Consider the following 16,073-nt stretch of genomic DNA (forward strand, 5'->3'; position numbering starts at 1 on the left):
TCCTCAGTATCTGTATGACCGCCCACAGATACCAAAATCTATGCATGCCTAAGTCCTGCATTTGGCCCTCTGTATGTGTGGGCTTCACATTCTGCAAATACTGTAGTTTCAGTCCACATTTGGTTGTAGATGCAGAACCCTTCTGTACAGAAAGCCGACCGTACTTATTTTTTAAAACCACATAAAAGTGGACCTGTGTATTTCCAACCCGTATTGTTCACGGCCCAACTCTTGTTTGTTAGATATTGTCAGCATTTTGTGATTTAAGTATGAGACCCAATGAACTACTCAGTTCCAACTACGAACTTTAAAACATCAGATTGTACTGCTTTGCTTTTACTTTTTCTTTAGTGTGGTGGATTTCACCTAGCAAGAACTTTCAAGTAATTAAATTCATGAAATGCTTAGCTTTTGCAGCATCTTAAAGAATAAATTATCCAAGCTCAAGACTGAGGCATGTAAGCGTTAGGTTTTACTTACTGTGTTTTGAGTCTTCTAAAGAAGAGATGGAAAAAAAATGACTCTAGTTAAACTTGAATTGCCTTAGTAGTGTAGCTTTAAGCCTTGTAAAATTGCTAACTTAAATTGGCCCTGTGTGACTTCCTAATCGCTGTCTTATACAAAACCCAGTCAGTTTGGTGGCTCAGTGGTGCATAGATAAGTTGAGATTTAATTTAATCATTTTGCATGCAACGTTTATACATGGAAAGATTTACACTTTTAATGTAAGAGATGATTAAAGGCCTGGTGGGAAAGCTGATGTAATTATCAGCTTGTAATTATCAAGTGTGTTAAATAAGTATCCAATTACTTCTTCCCAGTTTTTTTTTTCTCATTTGCTTCTTGTTTCTTACAGAGCTTTGACAACAGAAGGGGTCTTCATTGGACAACCTTAAACATTGAACATGGCAGGACATTGTTTTTATGGCATTTGTACCTGTATTTCATTGTAGGTGCTAGACTGGATCGAGAACCACGGAGAAGCATTTCTGAGCAAACATACAGGTGTGGGTAAATCTCTTCATCGGGCCAGAGCATTGCAGAAACGTCATGAAGATTTTGAAGAAGTGGCACAGGTACAACAACAGCTTCCATTATTTTATCCCGTAAATACCTGTGTGGTTGATTTTGGATTACAGTTTTAACCACATTTGAGATAAGTTAGCATTAGCGCGATGCATTTCACACCTCAGATGAGGTCAATGCTCCGATTTCAGAGTGAAATTGTCATTGCCTTGGCAGAAACATGATTTGGTCAGTTGACCCTTTCTAAAATGTGATGTTCTTGGAACAGTAATGTGGCTTGGGTGTTTTTGTCTTGTTTATTATACCAGTGTCTTTTGACTACTTCGTGAAATTCTAATTTATAGTCAGGAAATAACAGTTCCTTTTGTGTTTCTGTAATAGTAGGCTAAGCCTTACTTGTCCTGTTTGCATTGCTTTAAGTGTGTGTGCTTAGGAAACAGGAGCCGGGAGTCCAGTGTGTTCCGAATGTGGGTTTTGTGGGGTTTGAGCACTGGCCGTGTGACTTTGGACGAGTCGCTTAACCTTTCTACGGGTAACTTTCTGATCTGAAAAATAGACCCAGTAATTTATTAAAAAGATTTTTCTTATAGTCAACTTCTTTAAACTAGTGAGTTGTGGCTTGATGAAGTAACACAGCAGAGATTCACAAAGGAAGTGGTGAAATGTTACGGTTGAATTCATTAAAAAATGTCCTAAATGTAGATTTATTATATGGAACAATTCTGGTGTTCTGAGAAGGAGGAACCCAGAATTTGAACCTCATGTTTACGTGGTGGAAGCGAGTCATACAGTGTAACTTCTGCAGACACAAGACCTAGCTGCAGGGGCCCTGGGCTTCAGAGTCTGTTTTAGACACGGCTGCAGTCACCTCAGGAAGCTCTTGGATCCATTTTGCATGCAGTTTTGCAGAGTCAAGAACTGCCTCGTGACTAATTTGAAGGTCCATTCCTTAATTTTGTACAGTGATTGTGAGTAGCTCTATCCTGTTGAATGAATCCATGCTAATTGATGTGTATGTGTGGTGTGAAGAGCCATCGTGCATTTTCATAGGCTAGTGTAAAAAAAGAAATAAACAATACTTTTCATGCGAAGCTTTTTGCAAATGACTGTCAGAAAAGGAAGATACTCTTTCATGTTAATATTCCTTTTTTAGATTTAAAAAGTTATGATTAAAACAGCCAGTAAAACCCAGAAAACTCAGGTTCAAGGAAGCATCTGGGGTTGAGGGCACAGAAGATTTCTTTACTCTCATTCGTAAATCTTTGGCCTGGCGTCCTTCCTAAGTACCTGCCGTGTGAGTTCCTAAACCACCCTCGCTCTTTTCTGCTTATCCCCCTAGATTCCAGTTACCTTCCAGAGAGGTAACCTGTCGCAAATTTATTATCCAGGAAGCCATTTCTGTCAACAGCTTTTCGTATGTGCCACGTAATTATCTTGTCTTCCCGGATAAAAGAGTGGGTCATTTAGGAAAGCAGGAGACCTTGAGTTCATTCTCGATTTTTAGAAGAAAAACAAACCAGTGACTCCCTGATCATTACTGAACTCATTCATCTTTTGCAAGGAGGATAACTGCTTCCATAACATGTGGACATACAGAATATCCCCACATGTGTAGCAGGCTCTAAATTCTGATTCGTGACAGCCGTTAGAGCATGCATATGTACAAAATAGGCTGTTGTTTTGCAGTAAGTTCGGTTTCTAATATAAGATGTATTGTTTCTAATCTTTCAAAATAAATGACTAGTGGAGAATTCAGGGTAAATTATTTGCTATCAAGCATTTGCTTTAGATCGGTGATATTTACAGGGTACTAAATCTTCTCATCTGCTTATTTTTCCTTATTAAAAATACTTCTAAAATTTACCAATATGATTCCACTGCTTTCTGATTGCAAGACAGTGGAAAACTTCATCTCTTGGAGCCTCGGTTTTCCTTGCTGTAAAGTGATGCCTGACACCTACCTTCACCGAGTCGCTGTGATGAGAATGCATGTAGAAATGCCTGACGCTCAGCAGGCGCTGCTGGTGCTGTCTTTCTCCAGAACAGTACGATCATTCAGATTATTCAGATCTTTTGGTGAATACTAGCTTTGTGTTTACATTTCGGGACAAGAGCCACTAGAAGGCCAATGCGCCTGCCACTTTGCTCTTCCTGCAGTCTTCAGCTGCAGGACCAGTTCTTACTAGAGATGGCCAGAGGCTGTATTTGGAATCCAGTGGAAAATAATGAGACTTGGCTCTTCCTGCAATCCTCAGCGGCACTGAAAAGCAGCACCAGAGGATGTTGGAGTTGTATCACCCCCGGGCCACTTCACCTCGCTAAAACCCTCCCACTCCTACACCACACAGAAGTGTGTGTCTGGTCAAATGCTGAGAGACACAGATAGTTGTCTGTGTTTTGCTGTGTCTGGAGAAACCCACAGCACTTCTTGGGTCCGCTGTTAGCATTTGTGGTGCTGCTGACTCTGTGCCGTGCACATGTTGCAGGGACGGTGAGCTTGTCTCTTGGGACACTGTGTTTTCCCTTGACGGATGAAAAGACGATCCCTGGGAATTTGTGTGCCTTTTAGGTGATAATTTAAGTTACCTGGGGCTTTGAATTTGCACTGTAGATGTACTGGCCCATCATTCTTGTCATTACATTTCTGTATTAATAAAATACCTTGGAGGTTTTCAGTATGCAGACTTCGTTGTCTTTTAAACCAAGCAAATGTAATGAAAGTATTTAGGCCTCAAATGCTCATTTTCCTTCTTTTTCCTATCTCTTCTAAGATCCCAAAATCCCTTATTTTCCATTGAATTCTAAGTACAGCCTCTGGTCATCTTCAATGAGAAACAGCCCTGCAGCCAAGGATTGCAGGAAGAGCAAGGTCTTGTGCACATTTGCCTTCTGGTGGCTCTTTTTGTCTCCTTGAGTCATACCAAGTTCTGAAGAAAAAGAGGACACCAGTTAGGTCCCCACCCTGGCCTGGCCTTGCCTTATTCCCTTTAATCCCCATGGCAGGGATGACCCCCACACTACGGATCAGAAAACGGGTCCAGTGTGAGATGCCTCGGGAACAGGATAGTAGGGATTGGACAGGAGAAGCCCAGTCTCTCAAACGCTCTCTGACCTGATATCCTCCCCACTTTAGTCCAGTGTCTCAGTTTCTCTCCTTGTGTGAGAAACTGCGGCTTAGGTGCCGGTTGTTTTAACAATCCCAGCTCTGCCGACTGACTTGGTGGACAAGTTACTGCAACGCTCTGTGCCTCGGTTTCCTCGCCTGTGAAATGAGAATCAGGTAGTATCCATGTCCGGCCGCTTTTGTGAGGCACAGTGTTAAGTACCAAAATGGTAGCATTTCTGATGAGTATGGTTGATGTTAGCACAAGGAAATCTCTGTTTTCCGGTTGCAGAAGGACCCAGGGAAGGTCTCATTCCCAGGAAAACCTGGCTGGGGGTTTCAGAGGCATGAGTGCTGACGCACGCCCCACCAACCCTGGCGCCTTTTGTGCTGCCTCATGTTCTTCAAGCACAAGATGAAAAGGGAAATAAATGATGGCTGTTTCATGCCTCACATCATGCACTTGTTTCTTTGGGACATTTTAAAAAATATCTTTACCTGTTGGAACAGAGGTGGGAAGGCTTTCAGAAATGTAATACTTGGCTGTTGGGAGGCTCTGTCATCTTTAGATCCACTTATCAAATATGAGAAGTTCACAATTCCGAAGCTGTAGTGGTGATCGTAGGAAAACAGGATTCAGCTCATTAGAAATGTGTGTCTATGGCACTCTGGGTTCTCTGTACAGCTTGCTACACTGTTAGCTTCATTCAGCATGGAGGCCCTGTTGTGCCCATGATAGAGATGCAGACACAGGGACTCCAAGGGGATGCTCAGCCGGGAGTAAGCAGGGATTTCCAAGTCGTTTTCCCTGGAAGGAAGCCACCTGCAAGTGCGGCCTCTGATGGTCAGAGAACCTTTGTAGGCAAGAGCGCATGCAGACCCTCCACAGCAGAGCCCTTGGTGCTCACGGCTGACCACGGTCACAGGGGTGCCCACTCTTGTGCCCAGAGGCCCAGGTGCCAGCCATAGGAGGGGAGGGCCTGGATGAGAGAAGCCCTGGAAAGCAGTCAGGAATTGTTCCATAGGTGAAAGTTGCTTTTTAAATCTGTCTCCTATGTGTGTGTACACATGCACATTCACATCTGTCTGTTAAAAACCATGTATTCGCACAAATAACTCCAATTCCAGCCCCATGCCAAGTTCACTCAAATTTTCTCCTTTTCTATCTTGATAACTCCCTTTTCTCAAATGGAGACACCCGGCTCCCATTATCCCTCAGGTATTGGCTTACTTGCGTCATTCCATTCTGCTGACGGAACCAGTCTCCCAACTGGGAATCCCTCACATCCTGCTCAGACTCTCACCGATGAGGCGCCTTCCCTGTGCACCTTACATCTCTGAGAAGGATACGGATTCACCTTGTTTCTCAAGGGAAACCAAAAGCTCACTCTCTGGGCCTTCTTAGAAGGCCTGAGCTCTGTTCCTTTCCTGCCCTCACATTCTCCAGCCTTTCCCAGGGCTCCCCTCCACCGGCGGACCCCTCTGCAGTAGTTTCTTTAACAGTATCACGGCTCTCGCATGCCTTGCTGTTGGGGAACCCACTTATAGCCTCAGATTATGAGGAATTAAAGTGATTTCTGGAGTATTTTAGACATGTATTTACACTTTGAGCTCTTTAAAACTCTGGCTACTTTAGAGCCATTATAGTTATAATTTCCTTTTTCTCAAAACATGTGTCCAGGCAAAGTGGTTCACGCCTGTAATCCCAGTACTTTGGGAGGCCAAGGCAAGAGGATTACCTGAGCCCAGGAGTTCGAGACCAGTCTGAGCCACATTGCAAATCCCCGTCTCTCCTAAAAATACAACATTTAGCTGGGCATGGTAGCGCGTGTCTGTGGTTCCAGCTACTTGGAAGGCTAAGGTGGGAGGATTGCTTGAGCCCAGGAGGTCAGGGCTACAGTGAGCTGTGATCACACCACTGTACTCCAGCCTGGGCTACAGAGCGAGACTGTCATGCAAGCTGGAAAACAAAACAGAAAAATAAAAAATATATAGCCTTAAGTAGAAGGAAGATGAGCACAGAATTACCAACAAGTAGAAATGTGTGAAAAGGGACAGCAACTTACGTTTGTTTGGAATTTAACCTTTAACTTGTACTTCGAGAATTATCATAAAGCATTGTATCATATGGAAAGACACAGGCTGGAACATCTCTGCTTGGTGATAAAACTGGAAGAAAAAGCGAAGCAGGCATTTGTTGCTGGGGGCCATCTCCTGGCTCCACCTTGGCAAAAATCTGAAAGCTCTGAGCCCCCAGACAGACAGCAATTGCCTGCAGATAGTCCATCGCTACCTTCAATACAAGGGTTTTGCCATGGGGTTCAAAGTTGAACAATCTAAAACAACCGTGGGAAAGGAATTCTGCGTAGAATTCCTGAAATCATCTCTCCCCATCATATTTTTCTGTTTGATTCGTGTAAGCGATCAGAAATACCACACATTGACTGTGTTGCTACGTATTACGGCGCCCAGCCTGGCTGGTTTGCTTTTCATTTACCTTCTGTTTCTCTGGGCTGTTCTCTTGTGCAGAACACATACACCAATGCAGATAAATTACTAGAAGCAGCAGAACAGCTGGCTCAGACTGGGGAATGTGACCCCGAAGAGATTTATCAGGCTGCTCATCAGCTGGAGGACCGGATTCAAGATTTCGTTCGGCGTGTTGAGCAGCGAAAGATCCTACTGGACATGTCCGTGTCCTTTCACACCCATGTGAAAGAGGTAAGGCGCCTGGAGACCAAAATATAATCTGGGTCTGAAAGAGTCTTTACCTCTTTGGGAGGAACCTGAGTTTGGTCATAATGTGAGAAAGTGGACAAAGGTGGCAAGTTGTAGGATGTAGCCCAATAATGCTGAGTGTCTGTGTGGACAGGGAAGAGCCGGGCTTGTGCTGGCCTTCCTTGTTGTATGAGGACATGGCTGCCTTTGCTGGGGCTGCCCGTAAAGAGAAGACCCATGAGGGTTGGGAGAGACAGAGAATGTCCATTTCCATAAGTAGGGGACCTGCGCGTTGTTGGTCAGAGCTGTTGGGTTTCCTTCCTGGGTGTGAACCTGTCACATGGCTACCATCATGAGTGCCTCTGGATTTTACGAGACTTCTCTCAGATGCTAGTAAACTGAGTGTTACCTAATATTGAGTTTAAATGTGCCAGAGCCAACCTGGTACAAATAATATTAAAGCTAATGCCATAGGCATGCACCTGTTAATCAGCTCATCTCTTGATAAGAAATAATGTTATTTGGTGTGTGAAAAATAGGTACTAATTATACCTCACATATAGATGTTATTCTTGGTAGAAATCATATAAAGTTACATGAAGGAAACTACTATGTAGCTTTTGAGGAAAAAAGAATTTAAAATAAAAGTTCATATTCAGGGTGACTGCAAATTGAGTAGGGATGTCAACTTATCACACCTTACTTCTGTGTAAAAAAGAAAATTCCCTGCTTCACCGAGGACCTTCACAGAGGATCATAACATATTCTGATGCAGCTCTTGATGGATGGGAAGTGAGGGACCCTTCTGGGCAGCTGGGGACTGTGCACATGGAAGCCTGTGGTCATAGGATGGGAAGAAGGATTTGGAAGAGGAGGACTACTGGGGAAAGAGGGGAGGTCGAGGCCTGGTTTGCCTCATTTCAAGGCATCAGCATTCAGAGAGCCACCAGTTCCTTTAAAGGGGAACGTCTCTACCAGCTCTGAGATCTTGGGCAGTTAGTCCTCAGGCCATTTGTCACTGGAACGTTTGAACTGCAGGTTTCCCTCTGAAACCCTGTGAAACTGTGAAGGAGTGGAGGAGAGTACGCAGCAAACTGCTGGGACCCCTGGGGTTTGCGCTCAGTCCTGCCCCAGGCTGGCAGCTGGTGCTCTTGGTCCTTTCTGCCAGGGGGCTGGTGCTTCTTGGTCCTGAGATGGTCATCAGGATAGAAACTGGCACAGCTAGCTTCTTTTCCTGCTCGTCAGAATGCCATCACTCAAATTGCTCTTGAAAATACTTACAAAGAGGCTATTTTCTTCTGAGGAGATACATTAAGTGGACATTGTTCTGTGGCAGTTTCTAGTCATTGCTGCATGTGCCACTAGACTAAAGTTTTCCACTTGTCTTGAACCGAGTTTGTCTCTTGCTGTCCTCCAGCCTCTGCTGGCTCCTTGCCCCAGCCTCCCTGTGGCACTGCTACCAGAGTAATTTTTCTGAAATAGAAATTTGACTAGGCCATACCCCTGCTTTTAAACTATCAGTGATTCTTCTTGTATGTGGGGAGCAGCCTGATACCTCTGCATCCTCACAACATAGACCACGTTTTTGCTTGCAGCCTGTCTTGTGCTGTGTCCTCCTCTTCCAGGGCGCCTCCCACTCAACACAGTATCCCTGGATTCAGGACTTTCCGGCACCTTTGAGACGAGGATGGGTGTAGTTAGCTGCTCTCCCCGCACCTTCTAGAGCTTCCTCCACATGCACCTGTTAACGGCATTTGTCATGCATGTGATTGTGTGTTACTTTACATGTTTTTACACCCTAGCTGAGAGGGAGGGAGAGGGTTAAAGTGATCTGTGTATGAAAACAGATTGTGGCATAGTTCACTAAGCCGTGACATCAACAGAACACGGGCCAGGAGCACAGCAGCCTGGATCCTTTTGAGGGCAGGGACCTGGGCAGGGGTGTCCAGTCTATAGGTTCCTCATTCAGGGCCCAGTGACCACAGTTGCCCTGGATGCCATAGATGCCATAAGGGAGAGGCAGGAAGAGTGCCAGGCAGCTGCGAGTGGCTGAGAGGCCAAATCGAGAGGAAGAAGTGGAGGGCAGAGGGCCTCGCATCTGTGGCACGTTCCAGAGCCAGGTGATTGGAGCTGATATTTGTGTGGCGTGCCTGGCCATATTCTGTAGCAGCTTAGCAGTCTGAGGTAAGGATCTCGCTTCCTTATAGGACAGAAGACTCTTCCCACCAAGCAATATTTGTGATTTGTCACCTTTTCAATTTGGCAGTGGTTTTCAGAAACCAGACACTAAAGGATAACTGGAAGGAAAGTGCTTTTTCAAAAGCTGTTCTCTACAAATAATTTTTTAAAAAAATTAGCCGAGTGTGGTGGCACCTGTAGTCCCATCTTTTTGGGAGGCTGAGGCGGGAGGATCACTTGAGCTCAGAAGAAGGTTGCAATGAGCAGAGGTCACACCATTGCACTCCAGCCTGGACGACAGAGCAAGACCCTGTCTCAAATACAGAAACAAAGCTCTTATCCAGAGGCTTCGTTTGGGTTCATTGACTTTTGTAACAGCAGCGTTTTTAAGGAAAAATCTTCTAATAAGAGCATCCACTTACAAGACCGTGGAGTCCATATTGTCACTAGGTTTGGAAATTATTTAAAAGTAAAACTACATTTTGTTTTCATTGACTTACACAATAGGAACTGCTAGTATGTATGAGTTTGTAGACTACGGAGACCTTAAATCAGTTTTAAGGACTAAGTGGTTCACTTTCACGATTGCAGGATTTTTGGTGCAGTCTATGAAAGGCCATCTTCCTAGCAGAGAAACTGGCATGTTTTCCCCGGTCTGCTCCATCTTACTGGCGTGCACCTCACGTAACATGGGACCAAGGAGGGATTGGGGCCCAGTCAGGGAGTGCATAGCAGGACACACGTGTGCCCGTGTGATTGACATTCAGGGATGCTGCCCACAGGCTGGAATGCTGCCTGTTTCTTCTCCTCAGTGTGCCTGGACTTCATTTTTAGCCCCAGCCATTTTCTCAGTAGATTTGTCTTTCCCTGACCAACCTGAGACTTGCCCTCAGTTCTTTCTCTGTGCTGTACGAAAGCCCTAAAACGCCCAGGAATCCTTGGTAGGTTCCATGCAGGAAAGAATGGTGTCTTCAGTCATTGTATTTTGAAGCTGGTTACTGAATGAAAACTAAGATAAGCTTAGAACAAGTTTAATTCGTTTAAAATGAAAAGCTAGATGGGCCAAGAAGAGGAAATCATGCTAATTTGCTAGGTGTTTGCATAAAGTCACTAAATGTATTTACATATCAGATGAACAAAAAATTGCTATAAGAAGCACGTTATCTGAATCTGTTCTTCTTAAGCAGATCATACAATTAAAAATTACACAGAGGAAGATAGAAAAAGTAGCTTGTCTTGGCTGGGCACGGTGGCTCACGCCTGTAATCCCAGCACTTTGGGAGGCTGAGGCGGGTGGATCACGAGGTCAGGAGATTGAGACCATCCTGGCTAACACGGTGAAACCCCGTCTCTACTAAAAATACAAAAAAACTAGCCGGGCGAGGTGGCGGGCGCCTGTAGTCCCAGCTACTCGGGAGGCTGAGGCAGGAGAATGGCGTGAACCCAGGAGGCGGAGCTGGCAGTGCGCTGAGATCATGCCATTGCACTCCAGCCTGGGCGACAGAGCGAGACTCCGTCTCAAAAAAAAAAAAAAAAAAAAAAAAAAGTAGCTTCTCATTTTTATTTAGGCAGATTCATGAAGCTTTTTAGAAATTGCCACCAAAGGCTCTCCTGACAGAAGTCAGAAGTTAGTTTTCCTCACTGCCAAGTGTTCCACAGTGGCTCTCCTCTTCACTTTATCTGGAGTATAGTTGTCACCATCTCTTTTTGCAATAAATTCCTGGCCTTCTGATGAACAAGTAATACAAACATGGGGTCATAACAACTCACTTTAAAAAGGTACGAAGTCAAGGTGATGTTTACTGAGCGTTAGCTCAGGAATCTCTTTAAGAAACCCCTGGAAGAAGGTGGCTGCTGGAAGTCTTGTTGAAGACCAAGCTCTTAGGCTCCAAAAACTAAGACCTCTGGACTCTGATTCTTTCACCCCAGAGGACAGAATAGACACTTGTTCCTGAGAAGAGAGAAAAGGGGACACATTTTACCTGGGGGACAAATAGTTTCTACCTGGAGGTAGAATGCAGCGGGTGGCTGATAGAGATTTCGGCCTCAGTTTGCCCCTCAAGCCCGGGTTTGGAAGTTTTCCAGAACGCTGTTTTCTCTAAAAAGAATCTGGAGGTTCGTAGCCTCCTTTCAGAATGCTTGTAGCCTGATGCTTTGTTCTGTTTCTGTTTTGTTGTTTAAGTATTTGAAAGGAATGCTGATTGGCCTGACGTAAGTTTTGGTTTGATTTGGGGAGGATCTTTCTCCTCCTACACGTTGTGGTCCACTCTCAGTCCGCCTGCAGTATGCATTCCTGTGTATGGCATTTATTCACGTCAGTTCGGTTGATAATGCTCCTGCTGTGTGTCCTTTGTTGTTTGTTCTCCTTTCCTTTTGAATGCATTTTTCCCTGTTTATTTGTTCATTCACTCTTTTCACTCACTCATTCATTCCAAAGTGTGTCTCAAGGCAATGGTAATGTGCAAGGAGGTGATACCTAAATGAGTGACCAAAAGAACATGCTTCTGCTTTTGTGTGTCTCCTACATTTTAGACTTTAAGTTCCTTGAAGCCCAGGACCATGTCTCACTTACCTTTGTGTTTCCACTAACTAGTCTGTCTCCTGGAATTGGCAGATACTCAGTGGAAGCCTGTGAAATAAGTGATGTCTATTTCTAGCACATTATTCTGAGATTTAATGATAGATTTAGCGATTGAATGAGATTTCCATTTTCAAATACAGCAAAAGCATAACTATTTTCATTCATTCCTATTCATTCAACTTCATTCTCAAAATTGCGTCCTGAGTTAACTGATAATGACCTTGAAATGTGTGGGTTATTTGAGGCAACCAGGTGGTGACATTGAGCTCTCAGCCAGAGTTTGTTTCTGGAATTGATTCAGTGCCCTTGCATTGATTTTTGTTCTCAGAAGCCAAGGTTTCCCAGGAAAAATCATTCCCACTTGAATTGGGCTGTGATTCTTGCTGAGTTTAAGTAAAGGAAGCCTCTTGGTTCTGTTTCTGCAAACTTACACACTGAACTGGGACAAGTTTTTGTTTTGAGTAATGGCTGGGAAAAGAGGAACCTTTCATTTTATTCAGAAGTCAAAAACAAAGGCCTCCCAGCCACCTGGAGATGTTTTGTTACAGACACCAGCCTGGCTCTGTCTTTTTGTTACAGACACCAGCCTGGCTCTGTCTTTATGCCTAACACTTGAGCGTCTTTGTGCTGGGACCATTGTTCAGCTCTGCAAGGGGAGAAGAGGGAGAAAGCCAGAGCTGCCGGGCTTCTTGCTCTGGGGCTGGGGGAGGGTTCCTGCGAAGCAGGTGCGCTCTGGCTTCTTGGTAGGTGAGGCTCTTGGAGCTGCCTCTCCTCTGACCCTCAGGTCTTCACCAAGTTTGCTCCAGGAGTGTATTGAAAACATACCCAGTGCTCTCTCAAGCACCCACTGCTTAGAGGGCCCAGATTTCTTTTCCTTCTTTCCCTTGCGGAGCTGGAGCCTGCACCAGGCATCTGGTGTTTAAACTAAAACAGGAAAACTGGCTAAAGGGCCACAGTGCTCACTGTGTGGACTGGCTGCCCTCCGGTGGGTGCTCTGATGATCAGTGGTTCCAGTGGAGGGCCTGTCACTAAGCAGGCTTGACTTCCTCCTCGGGGGCTTTCCCAGGGGAGGTGTGGTTTTTTGCTCTGCGTGGAAATGACCCTCTGCAGCCGCAGAACACAGTCGTTTTCTGAATTATCCCAGTCTCTTGTGTGCACTGGATTCCTCCAGATGACTTATGTCTTTTGTGCAAAGTTCTCTAAAATTTGACTCCCAGCTTCCAGGCCTTTCCTTTTGCCCTTCCTGGAAGTATTTTTGCTGATGAGTCATCTGTCTTTATTTTCTAAAATGATTTGTTTTTTGTTTCTTTCACTCCTATTTCCACCCCACATATATACACACACTTCTTAACTTAGAGGGTTACATCCCAATAAATCTATTGTTGAAAATGCACTAATACTATCACAAAGATGAAAATTCACAGGTTGAACCATTGTAAGTCCATATGCTCCTTGACTTACATGTGTGATGGAGTTATGCCCAAATAAGTCCACCGTGAAGTTGAAAAATCAAAGTGAAACCATCTTAGGTTGAGGATCATTTGTTTGTACCTCCAAAGATGTCTTATCTTTAAACATACTCCCTAGCTTTTCTTTCTGTTTTTTATTTTGAAGTAATTATAGAATCACAAAAAGGTGCAAAAAAAAAAGAGAGAGAAACGGACAAGGAGGTCCTGTGCATCTTCACCAAGCCTCCCACAGTGGTAGCATCTTGCATAATCTCAGTACACAAGCAAACCAGGACACTGACTTTGCTGCAGAGCTTATTCACTTTCCATGAGGTTTAGATGTGTATGTATGCCCGTGTGTATGTGTGTGTTTAGTCCTATGCATTTTTATCATGTATAGATTTGTGGAACTGCCATCACTTTCAAGATACAGAACCATACAGAATTTTCCCATAATCAGAGGGTTCCCAGTGCTGGCTTCCTTTAGCCATTTCTAACCCCTGGCAACCACTTATCTGTTCTTCTCTGCTTCTATTATTTTGTTATTTCTAAAATGTTACATAAGTCATGCAGCATGTAACTTATTGAGGTGGCTTTTTTTTTTTTTAACTCAGCATAATTTCTTTGATACACCCACTTTGTTGCATGTATCAATAGTTCCTTCCTCTTTACTGCTGAGTAGTATTTCATGGTCTGGATATATCACAATTTATTTAACTATTTGTCCATTGGGGACATTTGAGTTATTTTCAGGCTTTGGCTGTTACAGGGAAATATACGGAAATTGTGAACAATCCTGTCTGGGTGTTTGCGTGAACATGGTTTTCATTTCTTTGGGGTAAATGCCCAGGAGTGCATTTGTTGGGTCCTTTGTAGCCACATGTTTAGTTTTTAAAAGATGCTGCCAAATTGTTTTCCAGAATGAGTGTACCATGGTACGTTACCACCAGAAATGTATGAGTGATCTTCAGCTTTTCAGCATCTCACAAGTCCGGGATTGCTTCAAGTTTGTCAGTGAGAATGGTTAAAATCCAACATGTGATGTTTTAGAGTAGAAAGTTTGACGTATATGATCGTGCCTCAGTAATTTTTGTTTAATATCGAATTATTTAGCTGCACTCTTCAGTGCATTAAACTCTCTCTATATGCTCTTAAACATTTGGTTTATTTTATTTTTCTGACATGGGTACAAATGAGTAATTAAATATGTCCACCAGCCAGTGAAAGCAAGAGGAAACTAACAGCCTAGAACTGTCGACTGCATCATCAGCCCCTGTGTGACTGAGCATTAGATTTGACCTTGGCATCACTTGCCAGCTACTGGCGTAGCATTATGTCTTTACATAGACTGCAGTATCTAGTGTGGCATACTGATTTTAAAAAACAGGTGGTCTTCCCATTGGTGGGAATATCCAAAAAAATAGATCTAGTCAGTTTTGTCTTTCTATAAAAATATAATCTTTATTGAAATAGTTGAGAAAATATAGTGTAACAAACATACCCCCTAAATTTGCCGAGTGATCTGGGATAAGTTACTGAGTAGTACCTCAACTTCCTTAGCTACAATATAGGAGTAATACAGTCTCTAAGGGATGTGAGACAAATTACACATAGAAAGCACCTCAGAATGCTTTTCTTAGAGTAGCTGCTGGTCAGTGTTCTTTTTTCCTGTCTCAACCCTGATTGTAACTTGTCGATATAGATAAAATAATACAGACTTTAAAGTAAGGGGCAAAGATACAAATATCTAGGTATAATATTGTCTCTACCTCATTAATCTTTGGGCAACAGTAACTGCTTAATCTAATTCCTGTCTTCCTCCGAGTAATAACCTTACTCTGATTCTGTTCTTAACATCAAAACCAAAAGCCTTTCATGGGATATACACAACTCCGTCCAACTCCAGCTGCTGCCCCTCAGGACAGAGTAGACTGCTGGGAAGAACCCTTACCCATGGTTCCATTCATATTGGCAAAAATCACTTTGTACACATCAGTAAGTACAAAGTATTTAGATCTTAGAGCCCAGCTAAAGTTTCAACAGAAATAAGTGACTTTTTTCCCCCTCTAAATAAACATGTATAAAGCATTTGTACTGGCCAGTGGGAAAAGAGTATATTATAATATTACCTGAAAGTCCTTCTATCAGAATAACTTAAAACACTAAATTTTTTTCTGTGAGATGATGTAAAATTGTGGTTTAAATTTATGCAACTTCTATTTGTTAACATCAGATCAATATTTTCAAGTAGAGAAAAGTTTTATGCCAACAGAGAGCTTAGAAGTTATTGTGGAAGACCACGCAGCACTGATATAACTGACACCTCATAGTCACCGAGTAGATGATTATCGGGTGAAGGAATTAACAGTATATTATCTTCATTTGTAACGCAGTTTTTCAGTAGGGATTGATTGAAAATATAAGACTGCCCGCTGACTTCAGATTTAATAGTTTCTGGCTGAGGGTCACTTCTAAATGGGGGGTTGTAAATATCTGCTTTAATTAGCTGTTTGTCGATAGGACTTGATTAATGCAATGTAAAAGGTGAGGCACTTCAACACAAGGTCAAGAGATGCAGTGTTAAGGCCCTAAAATGCTCAGTTAGAAATAGGTGTACATGAATAGCCCTGTTTACCTGATTTTTTTTTTTTTTTTTGGAGACATAATCTCACTCGGTCACCCAGGCTGGACTGCAATGGTGTGATCTTGGCTCACTGCAACCTCTGTCTCCCAGGCTCAAGCAGTTCTCCTGCCTCAGCCTCCCAAGTAGCTGGGATTACAGGCACCCACCACCATTTTAGTGGAGACGGGGTTTCACCAAGTTGGCCAGGCTGGCCTCAGACTCCTGACCTCAAGTGATCCACCCACCTCAGCCTCCCAGAGTGCTGGGATTATAGGCATGAGCCACTGCGCCCAGCCCTGTTTACTTGTTAAATTTCTGTTTTAAAGGGCATTTTATGGTTCTCTGTTTCTTATTTTGATACTCAGCTTCATGAACTAAATATTTTGTTATCAAAGA

The 16,073-nt window shown here is 43.5% G+C and overlaps 1 protein-coding gene across 5 annotated transcripts in view; it reads left to right on the forward strand.

Moving 5' to 3' along the window:
• The window catches only part of TRIO (trio Rho guanine nucleotide exchange factor), a 366,877-nt gene that overhangs the window by 188,458 nt on the left and 162,346 nt on the right, over positions 1 to 16,073 (forward strand). For all 5 annotated transcript variants that reach the window (XM_045394729.2, XM_045394733.3, XM_065546102.2 and 2 more), the window contains exons 10-11: positions 954 to 1,076; positions 6,659 to 6,850. In XM_045394729.2, the coding sequence (XP_045250664.2) occupies positions 954 to 1,076; positions 6,659 to 6,850 (315 nt within the window). The remainder of the gene's footprint in view (positions 1 to 953; positions 1,077 to 6,658; positions 6,851 to 16,073) is intronic.

This window comes from Macaca fascicularis, chromosome 6 (genome assembly GCF_037993035.2).
Source record: "Macaca fascicularis isolate 582-1 chromosome 6, T2T-MFA8v1.1".
Taxonomy (NCBI): domain Eukaryota; kingdom Metazoa; phylum Chordata; class Mammalia; order Primates; family Cercopithecidae; genus Macaca; species Macaca fascicularis.